This window comes from Strix uralensis, chromosome 18 (genome assembly GCF_047716275.1).
Source record: "Strix uralensis isolate ZFMK-TIS-50842 chromosome 18, bStrUra1, whole genome shotgun sequence".
Lineage (NCBI taxonomy): Eukaryota > Metazoa > Chordata > Aves > Strigiformes > Strigidae > Strix > Strix uralensis.
In genome coordinates, this window is record NC_133989.1 from 4,186,108 (window position 1) to 4,200,927 (window position 14,820).

A 14,820-nucleotide genomic window follows, 5' to 3' on the forward strand; every position below is an offset into this window, starting at 1 on the left:
CTTTCCTAAACAAGATGTTATATTTGTTCCCTGACATTTTGTCTGGTTGTTAATAAATGGTTAGTTTACACAGATGGATGGGTTTACTGTCCTAGCTAGAAAATTAATAGTGATGGCAATCTTGCCATACTTCTGTGGTTAATGGAAGAGGATTGCAAGTAACCCCATACAGACAAAATTGACAATAAGGAACAACCCAACATAAAAAACTTGGCCCTCCATCTGGGTGTGTCATTTCCTTTGGCTTGGAAGTTTTCCCCATCTTGTATTTTGAGAGATAAAATATTTGTCCAACTTGCTTCAAAACATGTACTAGTTTCTTCTGTCAAATGTGGGAACACATCCCATATTTAATTGAGTTATTGGATTTGTTTGGAGTTTCAAAAATGAGCAAAAGCTCATTAAAGGAATAGGGGCAAATCCTTGAACTCTGTCTCTCACAGTAAGAATATATTTTAGGTAGTGTAAGAAAGTAACCTATAGTCTGGAATCATATCCCTAACTATTTTAGACTGCTGGAGAATTCAGAAAAAAACCTTGTATAATAGCCTTTCGTGCTGTGTTTTCATTAAGTCTGAGGCAGCTCAATAAAGAAGCTACAGCATGATTTACTTTAATCAGTTATTACAGAGAAGTCATTAAAAAAAAACCAACTTGGCAAAATCTTGCTTACATAGTTTTTGCATTCCAAATCCACAAAATGGTTAGATACAATCTCATTTCATTACAACCAAAACAAACCTCCTTTACTAGATTTCCTTCATTTTTTTCTTTAAATGATGATGTTTCCATACCTCTTCTGTCTACACTGGCTTTCCAGTTCAGGGTCTTTTGTGTCTGTTTTCTTTATAATGTCACTAAGATTTGTCAGGTTTCTCTGAGGAATCCTATCATCCCATAAGGCTTGGTAAGAGCATTTGGCAGACTATGAACTAGAGGTGGAGTAGGGAAAATGATTTAGCCACTTTTGTCATCTGAAGACGACTTTCAGAAATGTTTGCACATGTGATTATTCTTCCAGTTCGAACCTACGAGAATCTGGATTTTGACCTACGTATTGTATGTACGCTGAAAGTTTTACCAACTTTTCGGCCTGTTAGTTTCATTTGACATTTCTTATTGCTGAGCTAAAAAGTGTATATTCAGGCACACACACAGAGTCCTCCTCTTAAATAACTCCTCTATTGTAAAAGAGTTGTCATGGGGCTATTGATTGATTTAGATAGGGGCATAGGGACAAAGAATGTGTCCAGCTCTGTTCCTGTAACTTATGGTCTCTAGGCATTGTGATAAAACAAATGCCTATCAAATTCCATAGGACAAATGTTTTCATGTACAGCAACTGCTGTTTCATGACTGACGTAGCATTAACTGTACCTGTTCTTGGCACTGACCAAGAACAAACAAGATGAAGATTTATCTTCAGTTCTTTCATTTATTTTTGTTTATGTATTTTTGAAGGTGAGTGAGTGAAGGGAAGCATATAAAGAAAGAGGATAACACCAACTGCCATAACTGGTCAATTGTTAAACAAGTGTCCAGTAAAAACTCTTTTTGATGGGGCAAAAAGACAATGATCTAAGAATGCTGTATCATGGCATTCACAGAATCACAGAAACATCTAGGTTGGAAAAGACCCTGAAGATCCTCTAGTCCAACCATTAACTCAACTACACCATATCCCTCAGCGCTATGTCAAGCATATCTATTGACTGGAAAAAAACAAGCAGTCTTCAGTTCTTTAAGGAATTTTAAGAGCGCATGCTGCTCTGCTCTTGCACAGAATGGAGGGTGTAATAGCATCACACCATCTAGATTCCCATCTCCTCTGGCTCTTGGCTTCATCCGATATACAGAAGGTTATTAGAGAGATGGGGAAGCAGTCCACGGCAGCACATACAGCATAAACAGTGACAAGAGAACAGTTAGAGTGTTGACGTAGACACGGAAATTTTCTGTGGCCTTTACATTTCAAGTTATCCTAACTATACCTCTTAAGAGTGACCCGGGTGACTATTAGTGTATGTCATATATGAAGCTGGACAGAGCTGTAAGCAGAACAGAAGCTACATTCTGACCATAGCACGCTACCAAGCTTGTGTCTGGAGGCCATGGAACGATTTGTCCATTGTTTTTTAAATTACTGGGAGGTGGAGAATTGGAATCTAGAAGAGGAGTAAAGGAGGAAGAGGACCAGTGATCTCCACTGCTCAAAAAGTAAACAGTGAGGACTGGTGGAGAGACTGTTAGATATTGAATGATGCTGGAAAGCTCAGGGAAGAACTAGAACAGCTCTGAATCAAGAGGGTGCAAAAGAGTCCAGATCTGGAGTATCTGTTGTATTAGTATACTGTTTAGGTTGTCTGGGGGTATGTTGATAAAACATCCTTGGCAGGGTAACACTTTGCTCACAAAGAATCCCAGAACAATTGAAGCAAAAACTGCCCAAATTACCTCTCACTAAAAAGAAATACTTCCAACATATTCTAACAAATCCTGACTATAAAATGTGCAAATTGGATTTCCAGTAATGAGACCCATCAGTAGGCACATATTCTTGACATATTCTGTCAGAGTATCACTTGGAAATAGTGATTCAATTTTCCAAAAGTTACTTTAATTTGCTTAGAGAGCAAAGCATTTTCATTTCACCCAGTCAGTTCTAATAATTTGCTAAATTCAAAATATGTGAAATTATTGAAGCTAGCTGTAGTGACCAGAAGGACCACTAATCTTTTAACAATATTTTTTTTCCCATGAATCATGTAGACTTACACAAGAAATTTTTCAGAACAGATAAACCACACAACTTTGTTTACGTGCCTGCTTGTTGTGTCTTCCACAGACATAATTCTGGACATTTGCTAGTAATCTCCATTCAGAAGATTTGCTTTAAAAAATATCTGCTAGCTGCTGGTGTGTTGGTAATTTCCATCTTCTTACACAAGTGCTCCTTTTTCTTAGTAAAGTTCCCTTGCTCTTCCCTTACAGATCAGTCTGGATATTGATACTTCCTATCTTGGCAGGCACTAACAAGCATGACGAGTTAGATTAAGAGCAATTGGGAAGGAAAAACGGTGTTCCACAGCTCTTCTATGTGGTAAAGCCTTGAAGGCCTTTAAACAATAATCCTTTATCCCACAGTATATTCTCTGGGCATCTTCTTTTGGGCACAGGATGTTGAGTTGCATGGACTCTGGTATGCCTCAGTGCAGCCATACTTAAATAACTCCTGGGTGAATTGCATGTAGCATGTATTAGTGACCCAGTCTTCTGTCTCATAAAAACTAGAGAAGATTGCCAAGACAGTTGTGCGCTCAGCTAACTTTTCTTTTTGAAAATCAAGCTTGTTAGTAGCCTCTCTCTAACACATCTTTTCTATGTATTTCCCAATTAATAACTAGGTATTGTTATATAATTTATTTTTAAAAATGATACGCCTTAAGCTGTCACATGATATATTTATTCAATCATATCTCATGAAGAGTTGTTTTTCTGCTCCGCTTCTGGAGTTCCAATAACTGTTACGCAGATATAAACACTTAAATAAGTTGGTGTGCTTGTAGCTGGCAGAAACAGTCTAGTATGCAGCAGGGTAGACACGTCCTTAAGTGGAAATAGGAGTGTAGGTAGGTGCCATTATTGTAAAATAAAAAGAGACTGTACAGTTGCTTTCCAAATCTACTGTTTATCTGTTTTTATTTTACAGTGCAAGGATTAAGTCATTTTCCTGGAGCATACCATACTTAATTTTGAATATTAATCCCTGATTCTTAGGAGCATTAGATTTCTTCAGAGAGTCACCTAAGGACAGCTGAAGTACATGGGATAATTTTAAGACCGAGACTTTAACAGTACCTTCAGATTCCAAGAAGACAGTAAAGAGGCACTAAAGTTGTTTATCTCCATGCACATGTCTGGAGTAAGACTGCATTTGCCCCTAAATTCAGAGTAAAATATTTAAAACAGGAATATTTCCCCTACAGATTGTCAAACATTTGTATTCCAGATGCATATGAAGTCTTGCTGAACACTTGTTAGTGCAGACTGACACCCATTTGCAGAAGAATCAGCGCAGACTTTCAAGTTTACAAACTAGGAGCTTCTGCATAGGACTGCATCATCTTCAACCAGGGCTCCATTCCTCCCGACGCTGTGTATTTCTCAAATTGTCCACTGAGCTCTTGTGCTCCTCAAAAAAAATTGGAAATAGGGTACGAGGCAGGAAGGTGGTGTGGGATACTGGCTACAGGGACAGTGAAGCTCTCCAAATAAACCCCAACTTCGTGTGGATTCTGTCATCTTGTTTACTGGTTAAAACCCAACTTTCAACATTTAAAATGATCAGTGACTGGGTAAGGAGCAGAGAAAGGGGCAGGAAAGGAGAGCAAAAAAAATCACCAGTCAAAACTATCACTGTCGGTTTTTCATCTATTTCCTGATGGGACTTCAGTATTCTGAGCGGTCAGTTAAGACTCACAGGAGCTGTGTACAGACAACCAGAAGTGACTCTCCTTCTCACAGACCATCTGTAGGCTTCTCTGATATGCCCCTTATCACCATAATCCACACTGCTGTCACCTCTGTCAGATGTTCCTGGAATGAATTCTAGGCTAACTACATTTTTAGAAAACAAACAAGAAGAGAATTGCATTACCACTTGTATCTCAAGACACAGTCTCTGTGCCATGATCTACATAGGCTAGTTCTAGGGGAAAAAAAAAAGTATTTTAAATAATAATATACTAAAAGGAGGTTAAGGGAACTGTCAGTCCTCCATCTTTCCTGTCTAGCTCCTGCTAGCTTCTACTCTTTAATACTAGAGAGAATCCACACATGCCTGTAATGTTCAAGATCTTTTGATGTAGTTGCTGATGGGTGAAATACTTAACATTCACTGTATATTGAGTCTGATTATTTTTACACCAACCCCATGAATTACCAAGTAATCTGTTACCAGAATTCTTATGCAAGTTGCTCTTTTATACCATTTAAAACAGAAGGTGAGCAGTACAGTGCAGAGGAGCTGGAATCCCAGTCCTGAAGAACCCAGTCTGGAAAGTTACTTCCAATGTCAAACAAGAGGCAGAGAGTATGAAAAGATAAATTATTCAGTAATGAATCCTACACACTTATAATGCACAAGTTGTAATGAATCTCCGTTGCTCTTGTAATTTTGTAAAGTTGTTTACCTAATATGGTAGATATGCCATATGGTACACTAAAGAGAGTGTTAGAACAAGGACGTGAAGATTTCTAGGTTTTTATTTCTAGTTTTGTATGCAACTGTAAACTACATTCAAGCTGTCCTAGAATGTGAGCAGCAAAAGAATATGGGCTGCTCTGACCCTTCATTCCTCTACTGCCCCTTGATCACTTCCTCCATCGCTCCTCGGGCACTGTGGCCCAGCACTGGGCTGTACTGGTTGGATGCCACGAAGGACAGATTTGGGGCCACTCTGAACCTTTGGGCTGTTCTAGCTTAGGTCTAGCTTTTTCACCCTTCATAAATCATTTGAGCAGCTGATGTAGATTAACTCTTCCACTGTTTAGGGAATGCGACCAGACTTCTATTCTAGATAGTTCTTTGGTATGTTGCTTATAGAATTTCACCATAGCTAAAACTAGCAATGTGTTCAACTGTGGCAGCAGCAAACTGGTGGGGACTACCCTGCTTGAGGCAGCATTCCTGCCTTGTAAGAAACAGGCAACATGACCTACAGTGATGTCTGTAAAATCACAGTTACTTTGTAGCACTGTAATTTGGCAAAAATTGATAAAATGGAAGTTAAAAGTCACAGAGAAGGAAAGGGCATTTTCTTCCTCCTCCCTCGAGTTTCGAATGATGAGTGAGAAAAGCTGCAGAGTACAAACATTTGAGAACAAGAGTAGAAGATTAATATAAAACTCCTCAGAGGAGCTAGGCTGTCCCTTCTAGTAATGCCACCTGGTGAAGCGATTGGAGCCTTAGGAAAGGCTCCGTGTTGTGTAATTTTTACTCAGCAGCCAAAGTCTACTGCAGGTAAGAGGAGGACATGAGAAACCAGAACTGTAATATCCCTTGCCATAAACTGAATTTCTAAGATTTTTGATTCAAACACATTTACTCACCCTATTATTGGAGGTCTGTATGCTAAGAACAAATACCTATCAGTTTTTATGTTTCCCCTGTGAGCTTCTGGCAAACAGCTTCTCCCTTGTAGGCACGTTGGCATATTTGGGGGCAGGGTGAGGCATGGGACAGTGCTTCAGCACTGGTCCCATCGCTCACGGGGCCAGCTAGCCAGCAGGGCAACTGAATTCACGTTACAGTACCACAAGTTAAGTGATCACCACAAAATATGTAATGCAGGAAGTGCTGACACCCATGTTTGAGCAACCCTAAGTAGAGAATACTTTGTCTCTGACCTATTTAAAGCAATTCCTTCTCACAGATAACTTGCAGCTCTTATTCTTCCAGGTCTCCACCTTCGCAGCCTTCAGCCAGTTATCAGGCCAGTCAGTTCTGGGCATCGTCAACCAGGGCATTAGCGGGTGCTGAGTCGATCCCACTGCAACACGGTTCCAGCCTCTAATTCCATCCATTCCCAATACGTAAGAGCAAAGCTTATTTTATAATACTGAAATAAGAGGTGCTATTTTAAGCCTGATACCCCTTAAAACTTACCACATGCTACGATTTATCTTTCAGTTCGTAATTGTTCCAATAGTTCAGTTTTCTGGGGAAACTGCCTGGCAAAAGAGGGCATTTATTAAAAGGCAGGTTGTATTTTTTACTCTATTTACTTCCTTCACGATGGTTGCACAATAAGGTCAAAGTGCAGCTCCCTACTGTAAGGGAAGACATGTCCACCTGCAGCCAGCGCCTGGCTCAGCGCCGCCGCGCCCCTCCGTACACGGCCGGGGCTCCGGGCCGAAGGCCGGCGCGACGGGGACCGGGCCGCGGCGGGGAGCGGCCCTGGAGCAGCCGCGGGGGCCGGCGGCTCCCGCCGAAGCTGCCGTTTTGCAGAGACACGGCTCTCCCCCCCAAGGGTTAAGCGGCAGCGGGGGTGTAACGCACGCTGACACACAGGCGGGGATCGTCCCCAGCGCGGCAGGGCCCCCGCCTCGCCGGGCCGGGCTCGGAGCTGCGAGTGGACCGTTTAAAATTGTGATCTCCCTCGCTTTTTCCCCCTCCCCTCTCCTCTCCTCTCCCTTCTCCCTTCCCGGCGCTGGAATCGCAGCCGCCCGCCCGCCCTCCTCGGGCGCGCTTCCCCGGGGCTCGCCCCAGCCCCTCCGCCGCGGGCCGCGCCGTGCTGAGTCAGGCTGCTCAGGCCGCCGAGGGAAGCCTGCGGAGACCGCGCCTGGCCCACAGCGGCGGCGCCCGCCCCCGCGGCCCGGCCGGCGGGGATGCGGCCGGCGGCGGCCGCCCCGAGGGGCTGCAGCACCCGGCCGGGCAGCGCTCCGGGGTTAACCCGCCTCTGCCAGCGGCGGAGGGAGGGTGCGGGGGCTGGCGCGCTCCTCCTCGCCCGCTGCCCCCGCCCGGGGCTGGGCGTGGGGCCCGGCCGTCCCCCCCGCCGCCCGCCCGCCCGTGGATCAGTTACACGCAGCTGGCACAGGTGTGGGGCGCCCTTCAGACTCGCGCCAGCGGGGGAGACCCGGCCGCAGGGAGCAGCAGGCAGCCATGCAGCCATTTTGGGCCGAGGCAGACAAAGAGCCGCGGCGGCGGCCTCCCCCGCCGCTCCGCCAGCACGGGCTGGCCCGGCCTCGCCCGCGCCCACCGCCGCGGCCCACCGCTGCTGCTGCCGCCACCACCGCCGCCACCCCGCCCGCCCTCCCTCCCTCCCTCACCCTCCCGGCCCCGGCCGCCGCCGAGCCGCTGCCGCCCGACTCCCAACTAAACGCTCGCAGCCATTTGCCCTGCCTTTTATAGGCGGCCGCCGGCCAATCAGCGGCGGGCGGAATCCCTCTCCGGCCGGTGATGTGAGGCTGGGCGCGCGCGCCTGCGCAGTTGGGGGGGGCCGAGTGTGTGTGTGTGGGGTGGGGGGAGGGAGGGAGGAGTGAAAGGGGAGGGGGGGGAGGAGGGAGCAGCTCACAGGAACCCTCCAAAAAAAAGATGGCGGCGGGCTCGGATCTGCTGGATGAGGTTTTCCTGAACACGGAGGTGGATGAGAAGGTGGTGAGCGACCTGGTGGGCTCCCTGGAGTCCCAGCTGGCGGCCTCCGGCCACCACCACCAGCACCACAAGGCGCAGGAGCCCCTGAGGGCCGCTGGGGGGCTGCTGGGGAACCATGTTGTGAGCAGCAGCAGTAGCAGCAGCAGCCCTAGCCCTAGCCCTGGAGGAGTAGTAGTAGGAGGCAATGCTAATGCCCAAACAGAGAGCAGCAGCAGCAGCAAGATGGGACTGAGTGCCCCAGAGATCACAAAAGCAGGTAACATGGGCAGGGGTGGGGGGCTCTGAGGGAGAGGGGCCCTCCCCTCCCCCCACTCCCCAGCTCCGGCTGCCTCCTTCCCTTACTGCTTTCCCCCCTTTTCCCTCTCTCCTCCTTCTCGTTGTGGCAGGAGCGGGAGTGCAAAGGGTGGTATCGATCATATGGGGGAGAGCCTCCCCTCATCATGCCCCCTCGGTGTGTATCCGCGCCTCTGCTCCCTCCCCTTTATTTTCCCTCCTCGCTTCTGCTTACTAGAGGGTGTTTTATCATGTGTGGGGGCAGCCTCCCCGCCGAATAAGCCGGCAGTGCCCGTCCGTGACTCTGCCGGTCCCCTCTTCTTTTCCTGCCCTTGTTGCTGGAGTGTAAAAGGGCTCTCCTAATCTCGGGGGCTGAGGGAGGCAGAGCCCACCCCCGTGGTAATGGCTGTTTGCCTCCCGTGCCGCCTGTGACTGCTCCCCTTCCCTTTCCAGGGGTGGAGGTTATGGGGGGGATTCCCTCTTGATAATGCCGCCTTAGCTGTCTGTGTAAATGCTCCTTCCCCTCCCCCTTCTCTGTTGCTGAAGTGCAAGGGGGTGTTATTAATCATGACACCTATTTCCTGTAGAGGAGGAAGCGAGGGGGGATTTCAAGGGGAGGAAGTCCCTTAAAATGCTTCCCCCCCATATCTGCCTGCCTGGATATTCGTCCCCCACCCCCTCCCTTGTTCCAGGGGCTTGGAGGGGGCATTCAACACCTCTCATTCCTTCTCTGCCCTCAAGGGGGTGTTGTCACAACACCAGGTCCCAGGAAGGGGGGGAATTCAGGCCACAACACCCCACCTTGTACAATGTCTTCTCCCACCCACCCCCCCCGTAGCTACCTGGGAATATTCCCCCCTCTTCGTGGTGTGAAGATTGTAGGGGAATAGTGTGAAGGCTGGGACTAGGGGCTCACTACGTGAGAATGGAGGGAAGCTGTTTTTCAGGGGAATTAAAAAAAATGTCTCCCCAGAATCTCTCTGCAATTTCTCCCCTCCCCCCATTTTTTTTTTGCTTGTTTTCTTGTTGCTGAAGTGTAAGAAGATATTACAGACCTTCTGTTATGATTAATGAAGCTCTTCTAGGAGGATCTCCTTAACCCGTATAACGTGCATCTCAGTATCTGTCTGTCACTATTCTTTTCCCATTTCTGTCTCCTTAGGGCCAGGACCTGGACTGTGTGTGACTGTACTTGTGATAACACCAGGCCTCATCAAGGGGCATGAGGATTATTCAGGACAAGAAGCTGCATCATCTTGTCCCTTCTCAAAATCAGCTTTGCTTTTTATTTATTTATTTTTGACTATCTCTGGCTGTGGGAACTTTGGATCCAGAAGAACAAATTCTGTAATAAAAGTGGAGGGGACTTATGGTAACCTACTCCAGGCCTTGCAGTACTTCTTGTCTTGCCAGGCTGATGTTTTTCTTTCCTTTCACTTTTTCATATTTTGCTGCTGTTGAGCCCCCTGATCTGACTTACTCTGTAGGAGATGAAAGGATTAGAGGGTAACGTGTGCTGGGCATAGGGAATATGTCTTATTAACGTGTCTTCCATTGCCATTTTTCCCTCCTTGCAGTTGTGGTCCTGTTGCTAAATGTGATGTCAGGCTCTAGAATGGGGAAGAGGTCTAAGATTATCTTCCTCCTCCCTTCCCTTGGTTCATATCAAATCTGTTTTTCCTATTTTGTCTTACTGTAGTGTTGAAAGCAGGGGTGTTGCAATTATTATTGAATCTGCCAGTCTTTGGTGGGAAATTGGAAGCTTCAAGATAATGTCTTCAAAGCCATCTTCAGTTTGTACTCTGTCCTGTTTTCTTGGCTCCAGGCAGGCAGCCTGGGAGATGGAGAAGACTTGATGATGAGGGAGAACATTCTGTCTTCACTGGACTTCTCTTCTTGCTCATTCTCTCTGTTTAACCTTGTTGTTGTTTTGCAGGAGCAGGAGGAGTGCAAGGGGGCGTTATTAATCATAACACCAGGTCCCAGACTTCAGCTCTCGATGGAGCCACCACAACAAGCACCAGCACCACCACTGCAGCAGCAGGAGGATCTGAAGTCACTGCTGCTCCAGGGACCCTCAGTCAGGGCAAATCGGTGGTTATCAGCACCATGGCAACTGCCTTGTCCACCAGGAATGGCAAGATAGGGACCACAACAGTGCAAACTTTGAATGGGAGTAATGTGGTGATGAACTCTCACCATACAGCAAGTGCTGCTTTCTCTGGGACTCCTGTAACTGCTAACCCTGCTTCTGCACCTGCTGTGGCCCCTCTTGTTAACAATGGACCTGGATCTGTGGGGAAAGGAAATACTGTCAATGCTGTTTTGCCATCAGCTTCCAACACTGTCATCCAGACTTCGTTCCTTAATACTGCTGTGTCCTCTTCATCTTCCTCCTCGCCCACAGTTATCTCCTCGCAGCCACCACCAAGCATTGGAACCGGGGCGCCTACGGTGACACTTGTGAGGCCACCGATACACACAGCAGGACCCACAGTAGCTGCAGCTGGTGCAGCCACTCAAAATGGGAGCAATACTGTGATCAATTCAACCATCAGTGTGGGGAGTTTTCCTGCTGTTGCTACAGCCACTGTGGGATCTGGAGTTTCCCTCCAGACATCGCTTGTGAACAGCCAGTCTGGTTCCACTGTGCCAGCAGCTCCCGCCACACAGGTCATCAAATCTGAGTCTCCTAAAACTATAGTCCAGGCAGTATCCCAACAGCAGACGCTGGCTACTGGTGGCCAGCCCAGTACTACAGGGGGTAACATGATTATTGGGCAAACTATGCAAGCTGGGCTCTCCAATGTTGCTCCCAATCCTGGTGGGATACCTCCTGCAGCTCCTGGCACCCCCACAGGAATGGCTAAAGGCACTGCCAACACGGTGGCACAAAGTCTGCCAAGGACTCCAACAGCAACTACAAGTGGAATCAGAGCAACTTTGACTCCTACAGTTTTAGCACCTCGTTTGCCTCAGCCACCTCAGAATCCAACTAACATTCAGAATTTTCAGTTACCACCAGGTAAGCAAGAGGATTGATGTGTTTTATTTTGGAGGTGTATTTCTTGCAGGGAGGTAGCAATCCAAATAAGATTTCTTGCTGTTTAATTGTGAATTGTGGAAAAGGCATTACATTTAACAATGAGAATCGTCTGGTTTTGAGTAGTAACATAGTAGCGTTCCACTACTTAGCATATGATTTCAGGTGACCAAAAAGTCTTTTCAGCAGTAATAATTTGAAAATAATTCTGCCTGGTATCTTTGTTACAGTGTGAGTGTAGATGAAGCTGCAAACTGCCAAAGCGTGACAATGGAATATTATCAAATGAAATGTTGCTATTTCATTTTCACGTAAGGCATTTTGACTTTTAAGGCGGTTTTGTCAGTAGCTCGTATAACCTTCGCGTGCTGTTCAGTTCCCTCTCTGTCCCTGCATGCCCCCAGTACCACAGAGCACTCATGAATAGAGAAGCAGCAGATACAACACAAGAAAACTACCTTCTTTTGCTTTAAATACCTTCAAAGTCTGACTTAAAAACTCACAGATTTGAAGCTTATGATCATCTTTTTAGTTGCTGGAGTTCTGATACAAAAGGCAGTCTTCCTATGTCCTTACCTCACCCTGTTGTGTCTAGGGTTGCAGCTTTTGTAGTAGCTAGTCTCATGCTTAGTGCTGAGCATCTCTGGACAAGCAATCTAGTCCTGAACTCAGTGGGTGAGTAAAAAGCAGGATGAGAAGCATTTATTTTCTGAGAACTGTTCTGTCCCTCCTTAAATAATCTAGATTTGGAGATTTAAGGTTATATATTTGCTGTTATTTTGAACCTGGCTTGTACATGTATCCAGTTTCATTTTATACTGAAAATGCTTGTGTGGACCTACACGGAGTTTCCTGGCTTTTTAATAATATATACTAATAGCTGTATTCTTACTATTCAGGGCAGTGTTTTCAGGGCAGTGTACAAAGAACAACTAATTGAATAAAATCAGTGGAGGTTGTTATCATCTATTTCAGTTGATCTTAGTAAAAATAGACCTATTGAAGCTCCTCACCAACCTTAAAGCAATGCAGCTGTCACATAAGGTAGATCAGAAACTGTACTGTGTTACTAGTACGCATCATCTTTTTGTGTAATATATATGGTATGTGATGCCATGTAGTTTGATGAAGTCTGTCAAACATTCTGTGTATCTAAGTTCTAACTGGCATAAATATTCCTTTTTTTTTGTATAGAAAATTATTCCCTATATGAGTAATTTGAATGACACATGTTGCTAATTTAAAAAAATAGCAGTAAAACTCAGACCTTGAAATCCCAGTGCTTAATTTGAAGCTTGTAAATTGATAGGCTAGAAAAGCCTTATTTATTTATTTATTGCCACAATGTATCAAAGGATTTTTCAGGTTTACAGTCTATTGCCATGTATACCTACTTTTTCACTAATACTGCATTATAAACCTGATTATGGGAAAAATACGACTGTTGAGTCCAGTGGGACCTTTTTTCCAGGTAGCTGATGTTTTCAAACTGCCGTAACATACTGAAATGTGTTACTCTTAGAAGCGGCGTTGCCAGTCCTTAAGCATAATTGGACTGTAAATTGCTCCTTTGGAGGTCTTGATAGATCAAAGTAAAACAATATGGGTTCTAAACACTTGAGGTTTTTTATTAAGCACTTTTCTTGTCTGTCCTGCACTTTAAAAAATATTTATAACTTCAAAAGAATAGCATGACTCTTAAAATAAGCAAGTATATATGACTCAATACATAGAAATTGGAAATTGGGTTCTTGAACGATAAGACAGAATTAATATTGGGAAGGATTTTTTTTTTTAGTGAAACTGATCTTTTTATAAAAATTGCTTTGGTTTACATTTTTATACTTTGTGAAAGTAGCAAACTTTGAAAATGTTTTGCATAAAGCATTTCTTACAGAAAGCGTAAGAGCTGGTGGATGTTGAGCTCTTACAAACATCTCACAGGTGCAAGGGCTGGACACTGAAAGTCTAGCCACATGCAACTGCTTTAATCTTTAGTAGAGTGCACATACATTCATAGTGAAAGGAGAATAGATGACTGTGCTTTTGAAATTGTATTTCAAATTACAGCATCATAGGCCAGATTTTTAAAGGCAGTTTGGTAGTATGAAGCTGCAGCTGCAGTGCTTGTATGTTGTTCATCTACTGTATGCATCGAAGTTGCGTTCACAAGTTTTTAAAAGTTAGTAGTGTGTGCTAATAAGAGTTTGTAAGACTTGGTGCTCAAAATAGCTTGAGATCATACACTGCACATGTCGCTTTTTACCAAGATTTACAAACACTTGGAAAGAAAATCCTTATGGAAGGTTTGACCAATAAGCAGCACATGTTTTATTGTTATTTTCTTACCCTGAATTACTGTTTCTAGCTCTCCAAAATACAGCTACAGTTTCACACATATGGAAAGCAGAATCTAAAATGTCAGTAAGCGTTATTAACCTGGGACTTGAAAATTAGAAACCTTAAAAGGTTTCAAATGTTCTCTTTAAAAAGAGCTTGTGGAAAATAAGCTCGATCAACGCTCTTTAAAATATATTACTTTTAGCATAATGCTTTGTATTGCATCAAGGCAATTGTGTAACAAACATCAACTGACCATATTAGAGGTGTTCAAAGAGCTAATGGGCCATAGTTGTGCCCTCACTGGATTCCGGAATATTGCTTCTCAAAGAAACTGGACTATTCAGAGTATCTGTGCATTAATAATGGTTTTGCACTACTGACATCTTTGGAAAGAGGACTATTGCACTTAGTCTTTTCTTCAGGAGCCTGTGTTTGGAACTTTGTGGTCCAGTTGGACAGATCTGGGTAATGAAGGTCCAAAAATAACCTCATTTATAGCTTCTTAGCAAAGACGTGAAAATATTGTCAGATGATTTTCTAGGGGGCAGGAACACAAGTTTCTCTTTATACAATGCTGCTTTAAAGATGCAACGTCTTTTGAAACTGTGACTGAAAACAAATTGTATGAAGTTCTTTGTTTCCAAGTACTTCAAGCAATAATGTGAAATGTGTTGTGTACAATAATATGATAAGAGGTAGGAAAATTGGTGAGTTTGTTAAAGCATTAAGTCAGTGTTCTGCTGTTACAGATGCTCAGAAAAGTGCAAATGAGATTATGCCCGAAGATTGATCTTTTGCAATGTAAGAGTTTGTAAAGTCTTTAGAGGTCATTGCTGACACATGGTAGAATCATCTTGTAAAATGACAAAACTTGTATACTTTAAAATCACTTTTCAAAATACTGTCTTCTCCAGCAATGCTATAATACAATTTCAAAGCAACGTCTATGAGCTTATGCTTACTTCAGCAGTATTGTCAACTTGAGGGTTCAACGATTTGGTTTCTG

General features: G+C 44.6%; 1 protein-coding gene across 4 annotated transcripts in view; it reads left to right on the forward strand.

Moving 5' to 3' along the window:
• Positions 1 to 8,078: 8,078 nt before the first annotated feature.
• The window catches only part of TAF4 (TATA-box binding protein associated factor 4), a 39,723-nt gene continuing 32,981 nt past the window's right edge, over positions 8,079 to 14,820 (forward strand). For 3 of the 4 annotated variants that reach the window (XR_012631404.1, XR_012631405.1, XM_074888122.1), the window contains exons 1-3: positions 8,079 to 8,411; positions 9,591 to 9,800; positions 10,365 to 11,453. Coding sequence is in view for 2 of the 4 variants with exons in the window: in XM_074888122.1 (XP_074744223.1) it covers positions 8,096 to 8,411; positions 9,591 to 9,800; positions 10,365 to 11,453 (1,615 nt within the window). In the remaining 2 variants the exon portion in view is untranslated. The remainder of the gene's footprint in view (positions 8,412 to 9,590; positions 9,801 to 10,364; positions 11,454 to 14,820) is intronic. The other variant, XM_074888123.1, reaches the window with a different exon arrangement.